This window comes from Macrobrachium rosenbergii, chromosome 5, assembly GCF_040412425.1.
Source record: "Macrobrachium rosenbergii isolate ZJJX-2024 chromosome 5, ASM4041242v1, whole genome shotgun sequence".
In the NCBI taxonomy this organism is placed as follows: Eukaryota; Metazoa; Arthropoda; class Malacostraca; order Decapoda; family Palaemonidae; genus Macrobrachium; species Macrobrachium rosenbergii.
Window position 1 is genome coordinate 31,593,333 of NC_089745.1, and position 14,657 is coordinate 31,607,989.

Here is a 14,657-nt window from a genome sequence, read left to right on the forward strand (position 1 = left end):
CTACTTGTTTCAACTGGTTTATCTTACTTCCGGACCATAGAATCCTTGATAAAATTTTGTTAAGGTGGATTACCTATTTTGCAATTTTGTGTTCTGAGTAATTAATTAACCTGGCCTACTTAAGCAATGATTTATAACATAAGGAAGTTATTTCTTGTTAAACTGCACAGTGATGAAGGATATTGTTTGCTTTTTGTAAATGCTATGCAGGAGGCTTGAAATGGTGTCTGGTGAAACACTTCTTTTTGGGTTTCCCACTCTGTGATGCCCAGCATCGTGGCAACTTTTCCTGTATACCCCAGCCCTAGCTATCCGTCACCACTGAGTAACGATGTGTTAACCTAGTTCAACAGAAATGGTGACAGAACTCTGCACCTGCTCTTACCAAGGACTGTTCATTGCACCGTGGTTACACATTCCTCTGTGAAGTATTCGAGTTGTATGGTTTTACATGTTAACTTCTGAGTTTTTTTGGAATTCTTCACTAGACTATAATTTTGTTTCTTGTTCATAGTATATCTCTAACTATATGTATGTATGTATTCAATAAAACGAATTGGGTGAGTGCGTCAATTCATTTTGGCAGGAATTTCATGTGAAAAGTACGAAGACGTTTCTCTTACGATTAATTTTTTCTTTTTGTCACGTCATCTGTTTCACAGGTCTGTGGCATTTTCAACTGACTACTATCTCATAGTCTGGTAGTTGCTCCGATGCACGAGGAGAACGGCTGGAAGCCTACAGAAAGTCTGTCGTGAGCGCTTTTGCCATAAGAGCGTTCACACTGCCCAGCATGAAAGGACATATATAACCACCTTGATAGAATTTGCCAGTTACTAAAATAATGGATACCCAGGCCATACTATGTAAACCGCGATCAAAAAGAAAATAGATGAATTTTACCAGCCTATGACCACAATGAAAGAGGAGAACCTAGTTATATACCATTCAGTGCATTATGGATCTGCGTGATACTTTGTTATTTCTTTCAAATGAGCACCATATTCGTAGAAAGCTTGAATTTCAAGTCAGTAGCCCCTGTGGGCTTGTCACATATAAATTGGTTTCATGTTCTGAATAATAATAGTAATAATAATAATAATAATAATAATAATAATAATAATAATAATAATAATAAGGCAAAATCAGTTCGCAAAATGCAGCCATTTTATTCAACAAAACTTGCCTCAAAGAGGGTCTTCTTCCTTCGAATAATAATAATAATAATAATAATAATAATAATAATAATAATAATAATAATAATAATAATAACAATACACCCACACCCAGGCATCATGAACCGAGGCATTGCCCAAAAGTCCCTTACCGGAAGATGAGCCTCCCAGAGGAGCGAAGATTTGTATGAATGTAATATACAAAATAACATGCCCAGAAGAGATGTATAAATCTCACCGCAAGGACTAAGTCAGGCATGATAATGCAGCTCCTTGGAGATATATGCCCGTAAAAACCCAGGAGCCATACATCAGCATTTTATAGGGCGCAAGGTCATCACAGAGAAAACAATTACGGCTGCTTGCTAATAGCCGAAGCTGTAAGCATCACCACCCAGAAACCAACTAAAAATTCAGCAAAATGGAAAGACAGCACCCTTCCCCCACACAACGGCGTCGCTTAACGGAAACGGACATGAGAATCTGCATCTGTGCCTTCACATATGAGATTGTATAGAGTTATAACATATATACAGGGTGTAACACGAGTTTATGCAAATATTTCGGGAAATGAAAGACAAAGTAATTCCAAGCAAGAAGTGTTCTACGAAGATATGCATTTTAAGAATTCGTTCGATGAATTTTAAACGTAACCTGTGATCATTAACACTGCACTCAGACCAATGAGGTGGTGTACGGGATGTCTGATTAATCAGGGATACGTGTAGGGGCATGGAGGGAGGCTATCATAGCAATCGGCTGGATCAGTTACTCACTTGTCACTCTCGAAAAGAAGTCTCAACAGTCTCGCTTTTCCAAAAGCAAAGATAAGTGGGTGTGTCCAGATTAAAAGTTTCAAATTCCTGATTCATTTTGAGAGCAAGAAACTGGAGACAATACATTAATGTTTCAGTAATGTGGAGAATGAGGATATGATGTTTGTTTACGGTTTTTGTAATAGGGGTGCGCAGAAGACAATATCCAAACGGAAGATCTCCCGGCATAAGAACATTCTACTCTGTTTTTCAACACCTTCATGAGAAAAGATCTTTCCCGGGAATACCTGCAACAGTGAAACGGACAATGGAAAGGCAAGAGAAGTTCTTGACGCAGTGCATCATGGCCACGACATTAGTACAAGAAGAATTTCATTTTGACTCGGAGTGTCGCGCATGAAAGCATGGAGGAGAGTATTTGAGAAGTGAAGGGCTTCGTCTGTACCATCACCACAGAGTTCAAGATCTTCAGGAAGGAGATTCTGACAGGCAGCTAGAGTTGTAGGTGGTTGCATGATAATTCTCAGCTTTAGGTTTGATTTTATTCACTGATGAAGCTACATTTACTCGTAGGGAGCCACAAATCGTCCACAATGAAAAGTGGTGGGCAAATGAAAATGAAAATGTAATTTCCAACACTGATTTTAGTTAATGTCTGGTGTAGCATTATTGATGGTCACTTGATGGGCCCAAACGTCTTCGAAGATCACGTTAAGGGGGGAACATTTACGGTTTAGATTTACCAAAAACTTCCTTTCAGGAGAAAGTATCACCAACAAATATAAAAACTCCAACCTATCTTTCTAAAGCACCAGGGCTTTGAAAATAAAGACGAGCTAACAAAACACTAGCGCGGAAGCGTATTGTATAAAATTGGGTGATGAAATGATTGCATGTGATGACAGGGACGAATGAAATGAAGAAGAATCGTATCAAGCATCAATCATACAGCTGATGATGGGGTCGGTGCGTTTTCCTCCGGGAAAGTTGGCGAGGGAGGGAGGGTGACCCGGGGTTAGAGGTCAGGTCACAGAGAGGGATAATCTCCCCCTGTGTAGCCAGGCTATCGAGGCTGTCCTCCTCACTGCGGGTGTCAGTCACCGAACGGTCGCTGTGAATGAGGAGGAAAATCTGGTCACGTTACAGACAAGAAATTTTCAAAAGACACGCTGAAAATGGGAGATAACACATAAGAAATACTGGAAGGACAAGCTAAAACTAGTTATATTATAAGGGAGAAAGTTAAGAATATACTGGAAAAAGGTGTTGCACAGCCGACAAACTGAGGAAAGATAGTTAAACAGGAAAAAATGTTACAAAGCAAACAAAATTTAGGAAGGATGTGCGGAAAATGCATAACCGAGATAGTTATTAAAATTGTTTCATATATATACCTGAATGTTACAAAAAACGATATTTACGAAGTATTAACTGAAGAACAGTGTTCTACAACACCCATGAAATTCTAGACCAGTACACTGACAAATGTTTTCACTTACATAACGAACGAGAGGTATATGAAGGTTACGGACAAGTAATATTCGTTTACTTTTTATACAGTAATGAATATAATAAATAAAACCCTTTCATGATAAAAGTCCATAAAAATCAATAAACCAGAAAAATAACGTCGGTAATATCAAACACGATAGATCAAGAGCCTATGAAGAAATTAAGAATGGAGCCGTAAAATAACAAATAAGAAGCACACAATATAGCAGAAAGTGTCTAGAAAGGCAAAATCAGCTATTAAAGAATTCATTGTATCACTTGATGGTGCTAAATAAACAAATCAAGTTAGCATCATTACTTGGCATGGTGAAAGGAATCAGTGGATTCATTATAAATGTAAGCAAAGATACAGCAATAAATAAATGACGAATATAAAACCAACAAATAAAAACTCTCAAAAGCAATTTTCGCCCAGCTGATTACAGAAATACTTTACAAACTGCTTTTCCAATTAAGTGCGTCCTCATTTAATGTCATGTATCTTCCGTTACTTGCATCGTGTTTAGATTTGTATCCAGCCAAATGACTGGTATTTCCATTCACGGAATTTTCTGTATAATAGAAATGTATTTTAATAACTTACGATAACAAGAGGGTCCCTTCCGACCGATGGTACGACTGACGATTGCTCTTGGTGAATTTAGCCCGGACGAGGTAGTTGACCCCGTGGTGGTCGTTTAGGTTGTTGTGATGGATGTTGTTGAGATAGGGCGACGAATTGATGTTGATGTGGTTCCGCTGAGCGTGGTTGCAGCTGCGAGGGCAGTTGCTGGAAGGTGATGACGACGGCGACTGGCAGTGGGAGAGGGAGAGGGGAGAGTGGGTGATGGTCGTGTGGGGGGTGGCGTCTCCCGGTCTCATTACCAGGGTCATTTCGCAAGCAGCTGTGATACCTGTAGCGAAGGGAAAATGTACAGTTCTGGAAAAATGTATATTTTTTTAATCTTAAATCATAAAACCGGATGCACTGAGGAGGACAAGTCTTGGCTGTGTTATCGAGTAATGGTCAATTCTATTCACAATAAAATGAGATTTATGTGATTTACAGAGCAATTTAATCTCTCTGTCTCTCCCTCAACGATTAACGTACCCGTACTGTTAGAGAGTGTCCGGCGATTGACAGATCGCTTGACGGAATGTCTCAGATCCATGACCCTTTCTCTTGCTTTTCCAAGAAAAGGGGCAGTTGAAAGCGTATAGAGAAGCGGGTTGATGGCAGCATTGAGAGGCAGGACAAATACCGCAACCCAGGCGAAGACCTACGCGAGAAGAGGGGATGAAAAAATAGTATAGTTACATATTCATCAAAAAACTTCATCCAATCCCCCAAGCATCGCTTTTTATTTAAAATAATCCGTTGGCATGCTACCACTTCTCTTGTTTTCTCTTTATATATCTAAAAGCATCCTTTTCACATTAGGTAGTGACATAAATTAGGCAGTGCTGTTTAAAGAATAAAAATAGTTTGACATTAAAAAATATATTTCAAGGCTGAAAAAGTATTATGACGTAAGGTAAGACAAAATGGAAACTGTCTGAAATCTGATGATTTCAGACAGTGTCAGTTTGGCATCAAAACTAAAATGAGTTATCATTGGTTTAGTAATTTTACTCAATGAAATAAACAGTCAGCACATGAGATACACATATTCATATACTAAACTGCATAAAGAATCCTTGATTAATTTATAGAAGTTCCGTTGTTCATTCTTTGTCTGTTGGCATGTACTACGAGTTTGTACAAGTAAGAGTGACTGGTTTGGTGTAAAAGTTATGTCTCCATGACAGTCCGTGGACATAACCTAAATGACATAAGAGTAGATGTCCGTCATGGAAGCCTCTTCTTATATCTTACTCTGTATGTGTCCATTTTCTCAGATTTTTTCCCCCCTCTGACTTCTCATGCTTGTATCCATCGTGCCTGGGTTAGACGAGTAAATGTACTAACCCGTCCCTTCGTCCTCTATCCTCTGTATTAAAGGAAATCCTACCTGTCGGGCAAGGACCCTAAACTGTCATGGAGGCAGTTAGCCTACCAGGGAAAAATAATTGCTTCCACACCATCGAAGGAGCACCCGCCTAATCACACACCATCCATCCTAATCATCGGAGTGAATGGTGGCCTTTTCTGTCATGGCCATGGTGGTGGGTTATTAATCGAAATATTACTTTGCTTATGAGAAATCCATCCCATATAATCCTCATTCAACAGAGAGTACAGGATGATTTGGAATCTTTGTGTTGGTTATATTGTTTCTAATAAAAATCTTATATTATTCATTTCACAACATGTCGATAATAAAAAGGATAACTTTTTGATCAGTAAGAAAATATTAATCTGAATAACCATTTACTTTAAAAGAATTTCGCTGACAAAAATCTTGGTGACAAAGGTCATAAATAAAAATTCATGCTACTCTAATTACCCTGTCATGCAATGAATAACTTATTTATTTAAAGCACTGAGTAGATATAGTACTGGTGAAAAGAATTCAGTTTAGCATTCTGCACATTTTCAAATGATGGGAAGTAAGGCTTAGGAATCGTGAGCGAATCAGCAAGCATTTCATTTGAAAGAAATGACACCAAATATAGAAGAACTGAAAGGTGCAACAAATAAAAATAAATTCGGAAACTCAAGGCAGCACCAATGGATATTTCACGCATCGGGCCAACAAACAAAAAATTATGCTTAGAATTCAAACATTCGCTTTATCCCCAGAAACGTTATTTCTTTCACGAAAAATGGTTGGTATTTTGTGCCTTGATGTACACGAACAGAACACGACGCTCTTGGATGAGAATTAAGACACCTGAGGCTAGAGAGGAAACTTATTTATATTTATACTTACGCATTTTCTTCAAATGCAACTTCTAAAGCCTGAGGAAATACAAGGTATAGGATGGAAGAATCAAGAGGCCTATCTCTTAAAGGAGGAATTTATAAAGGTTCTTAAGTTTCTTGGCAGATGAGGGGAAGAAACAGTCACCGAACTGTCTATTTATCTCTTGTCTTTACGTAAATAAGTAAAACAGGCCTGCAGACTAAGCATACCACATTCACATATGCACAACCAACACAAATACTGCATATATATATATATATATATATATAATATTATATATTATAAAATTATATATATATATGACTGAATGTTTTCTGTTAAAACAGAATTATCAAATGTCCAGCATCAAATTACGTTATATTTCGAAGACAACTGCCTTCCTCAACGGACAGATAGTGGAAACAAACAGACAAAAGTTCCAGAAGTCGGCTTTCACTCCTGTTGACAGATTCTTCTTAATCTTCTTGAACGCTGGCTGGAGAAAGGTTTTATCAATCAGATTCCTTTAAAATTAAATACATTAGTGTCCAGCATCAAATTCAAAGTTAACAGAAACAAACCAGCATTTTCACTTTCAAATATTCACTATTTTAGTTATCATAACATTTCTATCAAAATTGGCGTAGACGGTAATTTGTTCTTAAGAGTCTTACGGATTTGCTCCCCAGAATTCCTGGAAAAGGAATTTGAACTAATCCAGAAGCAGCTGTCATCTTTAAAGCACTCTGATCATATAACTGAGACAGCTATCCATGAAGCAAACATTATTTTCTACCGACCCCCTCAAAACATGGCTAGAGAGACACCCAGCAATAAAATCAAAATCCCAAACTCCTTGCACCTCGACAGGATTAAGACATTGACACACACACACCTGGAAATTCAAATCCTTTTGTTTTTGTCTACCCAAATACCCTAGCCAAATCCCTAATTAAAGTCCAACAAAGCCAGTCCCTAACGACACAGGAGTATACGAAATCCCTTGCCTTGACTATGACCAATCCCACATCGGATTTACAGGTAAATCACTCCCAAAGACTATTATACCACAAACATTCAGTAAGATTTGGCCAACAAAGCTCAGCTATTTTTAACCAATAAATAATCATAATCACAGAATAAACTGGAATATATCACGTATAATTTATAGCGGCAATTGTCGGTTCAAAAGCCAGATGGTAGAATCAGCACTGATTAAACAAAGTAATATGATGAATCTCTCTGTTGGCATTCAGATCTGATTGATAAAATCCTCCTCCATCCAACATTTAAGAAGATTAAGAAGAAGCTGTCAACAGGAGTGACGTTGCGGCCGACTTCTGGAACTTTCCTTCACCTGTACATATATAGCACTGTTCTCTACTTCCTAATCCATTACCTGTCCGTTGAGGAAGGCAGTTGTCTTCGAAATATAACGTTATAATTTCAATGCTTTTGGTGGTTTTATGGGCTCCTTTTATTAGATACATATATTTATATATATATATATATATACATATATATATATATATATATATATATATATATACATATATATATATTATATGTATTGAATCACGAAAATATGGAATATGAATAAAGATAAAATTCTTATACGGAAACACTGGAGTGCTGCGAGGCCTTTCGACACTAGTATACTCAGCAGATATATATGTTTATAGCTCTTATAAATATTTATTATAAAGGAAACATATATATCCCAACACAATGAATATTATATATTAAATATATAGGTTTTTACAAAGGATTAGGATCAACCGTTCAGGAGTAGGGACAGGACAATTAAAACCACAGTTCGTGATGACCACCTAAATTTTTTTTTTTTTTTAGTACAACACAAATTCTTTTTTTTTATAATAACTTTTGCAAGATGAACATTTTCACAATTAAAAAAAAATTTAAAAATTATATTAAACATATATATAGAAAATATATATATATATATATAATCAGTGATTTTATCTTTTAGAAAAAATGTTCAAGAATGACCTAAAAGATAAAATCACTGACTTAATTATATATATATATTTTCTATGTATATATGTTTAATATAAATACTTTTAAATTTTTTTAATTGTAAAAATGTTCATATTTTTACGGTGGTCAGTCACGAACCTGTATAATCTTTTAATTGTCCTGTCCCTGAAACGGTTGATCTAATTTGTAAAACATTTAACGTCCTTTTAATATTTAAACTCTTTATAATTCACTTCTATTTCTTCAGTCTGCTTAAAGAAATAATATATTTTCATATATGTTAAATTTCTTTATATAATATATATATATAAAATATATTATATATATATAGTATATAATTATATATATATAAAGCATACCACATTCATATACAGAACCAACACAAATACTGTATTATACATATACTGTATATATATATATACATACATTGTATGTGAATCATATGATGTGATAAATAGTCATACTATGTATATGTATATATATATAATATATATATATATATATATATATATATATATATATATATATATATATATATATATTTATCATGGGGATTCTTTCTATATGATTATTCATATTAAGTTTTCAAGAATAGGTTTGCTGCCGTTTTTCGAGATGATCTGATACAGTAAAGAAGCGTATGTGAAATTTTTAATGCACTTAAATTCTGCATGCTTCCACAACGCAGTAAAAACAAGCAAAGGTATATGCAGTTTTCTGTATTACTTTTTCCAACTGGATGTGAGGGCGTAAATCTGTTTACGGAGGAGATGGCTGTGTGCAATCTAATAACGGGAATATTTGGATATACCGGTCGCCATTGTTTATCTTTCATCAAATAAATCGATTTATTTTTATCACGGGGTTTTCCTGTTGGGCTATTTTCGGACTTTCCATTTGACAGTTTATTTTGCTTGAGAAAATAAATATTGCTTATGTAATCAGTGTATCCAATTGGTAATGAATTCTTATTTCAGTTCTTTAGTTCTTTGATGATCTGCTTCTTTTCAGAGTATTTGTGCAATAAACAACATTGCAAGCGATATAACTGTAATTTTGTTATTATTGGAAAACATCATTAAATGGAGGTTTATGTGACAGACTGAAGTCTAAAAGTTTAGAAGTGACAGCAGTAGACAGTTAGTACATGTCATACAAAGCTTCGGTATGGGACCTACAATTACATCATCGTTCGTGGAAATTTATTGATTTCCCTTGTCTTGTAATTATTCTTGAAACGTTAATACAATTTCTCCTGTGGAACTTTTATCATCTCATTTTAGTAACAGGTTTGTATTTTTTTATTCTTTATTTTATCAGTTCTTTTCAATACAGTCCCTTTTCTAAAGTCTTTGTTTGTTATTACTATATTAATAAGTGATTACTTGAATTTTTATGAATCACCCAACTTTTGCAGGGGTGGGGGTGAGTGGGTGGGGGGGAAGGGCGGTTTCATGAAACTTTGAATGACGAGCTGAAACTAATTATTTTCGTAAATATACACAGAACGGAATGATTAGTTATTCATTTTGTCACTCAAATTTCTCAAGAGTCACTCTACTTTGTGTGTGGGGGTGGGGGATGAAACTTTAAACGGTGCGCTAAAACTATGCATTTCAGTAAATATTTATAGACACAAGTGATTAGTTATTCATTTGGTCACTTTATTATTTCATGAATCACCATAGGCCGAAATATCTACCTGTAACAATATATATATATATATATATATATATATATATATATATATATATATATATATATATATATATATATATATATATATATATATATATATATATATATATATATATATATATATATATATATATATATAGATGTGTGTGTGTATGTGTGTGCGTGTGCATGTATGTATGTACGTGCGAGCGTGTGTGTGTGTGTGTGTGTGTATGTGGGTGTGGGTATGAGTGTGGGTGTTTGGGTGTGTGTATGTGAGTTTCAAACTCAATAAAATTGTACAACGGTAACCTGGATTTTAAAACCGAGCTTTTAGCAAAGCAAAACATTATACAACAATGCATCCTACGATATCTGGACGATGATAAGAATAGTAGAACCAAGAATCCCTGTGGGCTGAATGCAAAACTAAATCCATGAATATCTTCCCACTCACGGAGGTGATACTGCATCAATAACCAGTAAGGACAGCAGCCTTTTTATCATAACAAAAAGACTGAAATACCAGCCGTGTCGGATACGTAGATGCTAACGCAACCAACAAAAACCTGAACGTTTTAGGGAAGAAAACCTGAACGGTTTTCTTGAAGGATTCTTTTTTAGGCAACCTTCATTTTCTTTCTCACGAATGAATGTCGCTCTTTTATGATTAATCTCATAAAAAAAATTAACAGAGCCTCAGTAATTAAAATGTCGTTCAACTGGACCATCTAAAATATTTCTGATGTACCTTTCCTTTTCCCAGGAAAGACGTTTACAAACACGTCAGTCAAAGGATATATTTTCTAATCACAGAATAACATGGTGAGGTGCAAATCCCATTACCTGACCTCCATCATGGACCAGAATTACTCATTAGGATTATCGATGCCATCTTATGGGGGAAGGAGATTTAAACCTATTGTCTGAGGGGACATTTTGGCCACCGTAGGGGACACTGTCCAAGTGGACGATGAGTGAAAAATTTTTTCTTGAAGAAAAACCTCATTACCTGAGGGGGTATCCTAACCCCTGCCAGGGACACGATGCCTAAGAGGATGATGGGTAACCAGCAAGCAGCATCTGTGACGACAATGACCGTCATTCTCCGCGCCATGCTGGATTCCCGGCGCTGCTGATCACTTCTGACGGCGGCACTGGAGGAGCGTGCCGCCCTGTACATGCCCCAGTACGACAGAGCAATGACGCAGAAGGAAACGAAGTTCAGTACTGTCATGGAAAGGGAAAAAGAAGGTTAAGATTCGTGATTTTCTATCATTAGGGAAATTACGTCTGTCCACTGATATGAAAAAAAGGGGAACCGAAGCTGTTATTTCTTGATATAAGAGAAAATTAAACCTATCGATTTATACTGGAAAGATGTAACTGGAAAGATGTATACTCATTTTAGTCTCAGTGAAACTGAAAACCTTTGTTATTTTCTATCAAACTGGGGAAACAATGTATGTTAGTCTACACGACAAAGGACTACATTTGTTAGTTTGTTTGGAAAAACAGGGAATAAACTCTGTTACATTCCACGAAAATCTGAAAGATATGAGGAGCAAAGTCGTTTTATTCTTTAATGCAATTATCCTGTATGCCGTTTTGGCTAGTGTTCGAAAAATAAGAACTTCACCGTTTTCATGTATGCATAATACTTTATCTATTTACTACACTTCTCTCCGTCTTTCTCCCATTTTTTTTTGCTATTCTGTGGAAACATACTTTGCAAGTCAATGGACTTTTAAGTTGGTTCACTAATAATGAAGGACATTAATTATTATTACAAACAATAATTATTACAAAAACTTTTTCCTGATTATATGCACCCATGAGACTGACATCAAGAAGAGCTGTTATAATAAATCCAATAAACTTCCCCTTAAGTTACAGAAATAATATAGACCATAAATGTCTAGATTATTGTTCTGAAAATAAAATATCAAAATATTCGCTGAATGCACTTCCACTTGAGTCTAATATGAGAGATTAGCTCATAACATAAGCCAGAAACAGTTGCAGAAATGTCATGGAGCTAAATTTAAACAGAAATGCAGACATAAGCCATTATCTCATCTTCTCAAAACGATAGAACTGAAAGTTCTTCAAACATTTAAGAACACGATAGGGATAGAAATAATGAGCAATCAGAGGATAAAAAGAATGAGAGAAAGAGAGAAAAACCTCCATACTCCTTAAGAATGAAACTGTGGGGCAAAGAACGAATTCTTCGCTCCATTCAGGGATTAACAAATGATGAAAAGACCTTCCGCGAGAAAGTGCAGCTCACAAAGTAAGTTTTCCCCTTCATCAACATAATCCTAAACAAAACGTAGAGTGGAATATACTGCTATGAGAAGAATGGTAGTGGTACTACATACCTAAAAACACGAAGACCGAATATTCCCATCCGTTTGGTTTCTCATGCGTGATGTGAAGAGCGAGGCAGACTCCCGATCGGCCATAAAAATTCCTGTTCATAATAATAATAATAATAATAATAATAATAATAATAATAATAATAATAATAATAATAATAATAATATCAAAAGCAAATGAAGAACTGCTATAAGCTACTGAGCTTTCATAACAGGTAATCACTTATAACATTTCTAATAATTTGAATTGGGTCACTGTTTTATTCGTTTCCTTTAAATATTATTTCTGATGATAAACTGTGTTTAATATAACTTCCATGCAAGCAAAACATTTGCAAACCGGACATCATTAAACTAGATCATCGCAAACCATAAGTAGCGGGGAAATTTATGCTCATGATATTTTTCTGCAAATAATGGCCAGAGGAAATAACGTCCTCATAAATAAGAGTGTTCCCTGGTCTGATAAGCTCAGCTGTGCAATTAATCGACGTTTTCAGCGACTGGGAATGCCTGTGCCAGGTGGGTGGCATCGCATTGCTTATGCAGATGGTTCAAGTTTTCGGGGAGCTTAAGCGCCAAGACGAATTCATCTCATTCTTAATAACTTCTGCAATAACTAAAATATAATGTTCGAGAGGATATAGCAACGTTGATCTCTCCCCTTTTCTTTCTGGATATACAGAGACGTGATATGTGCATTAAAAGTGTAACTTTATTTTACGAAGAAACCCTGGAAATAGATTAAGTTAAAGTTCTCTGGGCCTCTGTTGGCTCATAGGGTAGGCGCTGATCTGTTTCTTAGGCCGACAGCCAGTTGGGGGACAGGTTCCAATGCCTATGACACGAGGCCAGTGTGTCGCTAGGCCAACTATGACACGAGGCCAGTGTGTCGTTAGGCCAACAGTTTAACTCCCCAGCCCGAGGGTTGGTACCTATTCTCCTACTGAACCTTTCAGGGGTTTTTTCGGACGGCTAGGTTGACAGGCTGCCGGATTTGTGAAGTGGCGCGATCTGAGCCATCGGTGAGCGGCAGGATTTGAACCCTGGCCCTCTGGACTGGTAGCCGCGAATCATACCACTGCGCCACTATTACAGAAAATATTGACAAAACAGGGGATCACTTATTATACCTAAAATCATTCACCTGGCATTATATATAATTGGTTAACATGATGAAAGTCATTAATTCTGTGCACAAAACAGTGTCAAAACTTTTAATGGGTATTTGCAAAGATACGTCACCATAATTAGTCAAAACGCTTGACATCGTCAACAAATGGTATTAAGGGCTCACTTCTTTGACACGTGCGATTAGGTTACGCGAATAATAATAATAATAATAATAATAATAATAATAATAATAATAGATAGCTGTACTCATACTCCCTTAATCATAACTTAGAATTTCTACAGCGCAATTTTATTTATGTTAGGGAAAAAGCCTTGCAAACTTCACTCCTGTTAAGAAAAATTTGCATATGACAACCAACAAGAAAAAGATGGGTTTGTTTTTTAAAGAAAATTCATGAGTAAATAATATAACTAATCCAGAACATTTACAAGATATGGACAGGAAGAGTAACAGGTTAATTAAAGGACTGAAATTTTAATTCAATAGTTAAAACAAATTATCTAAGAGCACTTTAATTTTAATTGGACTATTAATGGAGAGAAAACAGATATGGTAATTATAGTAAAACATCTTTCTACGTACAGATCCAAGATAATATACAACAGAATTTCCTCCGAATAATCTGTTTTAATAAATATTAACATATAAAGAGTAGCAAACCCCGCCTGAACCAGCAAGCATGCCATAAAGTGTGATGGATGTATTCCAAGCAAATTTTTTTTTCTTACCTGAAGTAGTGGATGTCAACGAGGGGCAAGGCGGCTAGCAGACCCACACACACCCACACTCCGCCCATTATCACCTTCGTCCAACTCATGCTCAGGCGTGATACTCGGAACGGGAACATTATCACCACGAATCGCTCAAGAGTGATAACTGTGAACATAATAGGCAGAGATGTCATTATCAGTTATCATTACTGTTGTTCTTGATAATAAAATGTGTGGAGCTACGACTGAGTCTTCATAACACTATTGTTACTAATACGAACTTCATTATTAACCATGATGGCCACATTTTCTTATGAAACAAACAAAAGGTCACGAACTTTCTTGGCAAAATTCTCAAAAATTGGCATTAGCAGTAGTAGTGTTAAGACTGACGGGAACGCCGCCCCCCCTCTCTCTCTCTCTCTCTCTCTCTCTCTCTCTCTCTCTCTCTCTCTCTCTCTCTCTCCG

General features: G+C 36.0%; 1 protein-coding gene across 1 annotated transcript in view; it reads right to left on the reverse strand.

The window, feature by feature from the left end:
- Nucleotides 1–1,326: 1,326 nt before the first annotated feature.
- Nucleotides 1,327–14,657, reverse strand: part of LOC136838910 (G-protein coupled receptor GRL101-like) — a 324,916-nt gene continuing 311,585 nt past the window's right edge. The window contains exons 22-27 of the mRNA XM_067104602.1: nt 14,208–14,355; nt 12,348–12,439; nt 10,976–11,193; nt 4,554–4,722; nt 4,047–4,356; nt 1,327–3,062 (exon numbers count right to left, since the gene is read on the reverse strand). Coding sequence (XP_066960703.1) covers nt 2,891–3,062; nt 4,047–4,356; nt 4,554–4,722; nt 10,976–11,193; nt 12,348–12,439; nt 14,208–14,355 — 1,109 coding nt within the window. The 3' untranslated portion in view covers nt 1,327–2,890. The remainder of the gene's footprint in view (nt 3,063–4,046; nt 4,357–4,553; nt 4,723–10,975; nt 11,194–12,347; nt 12,440–14,207; nt 14,356–14,657) is intronic.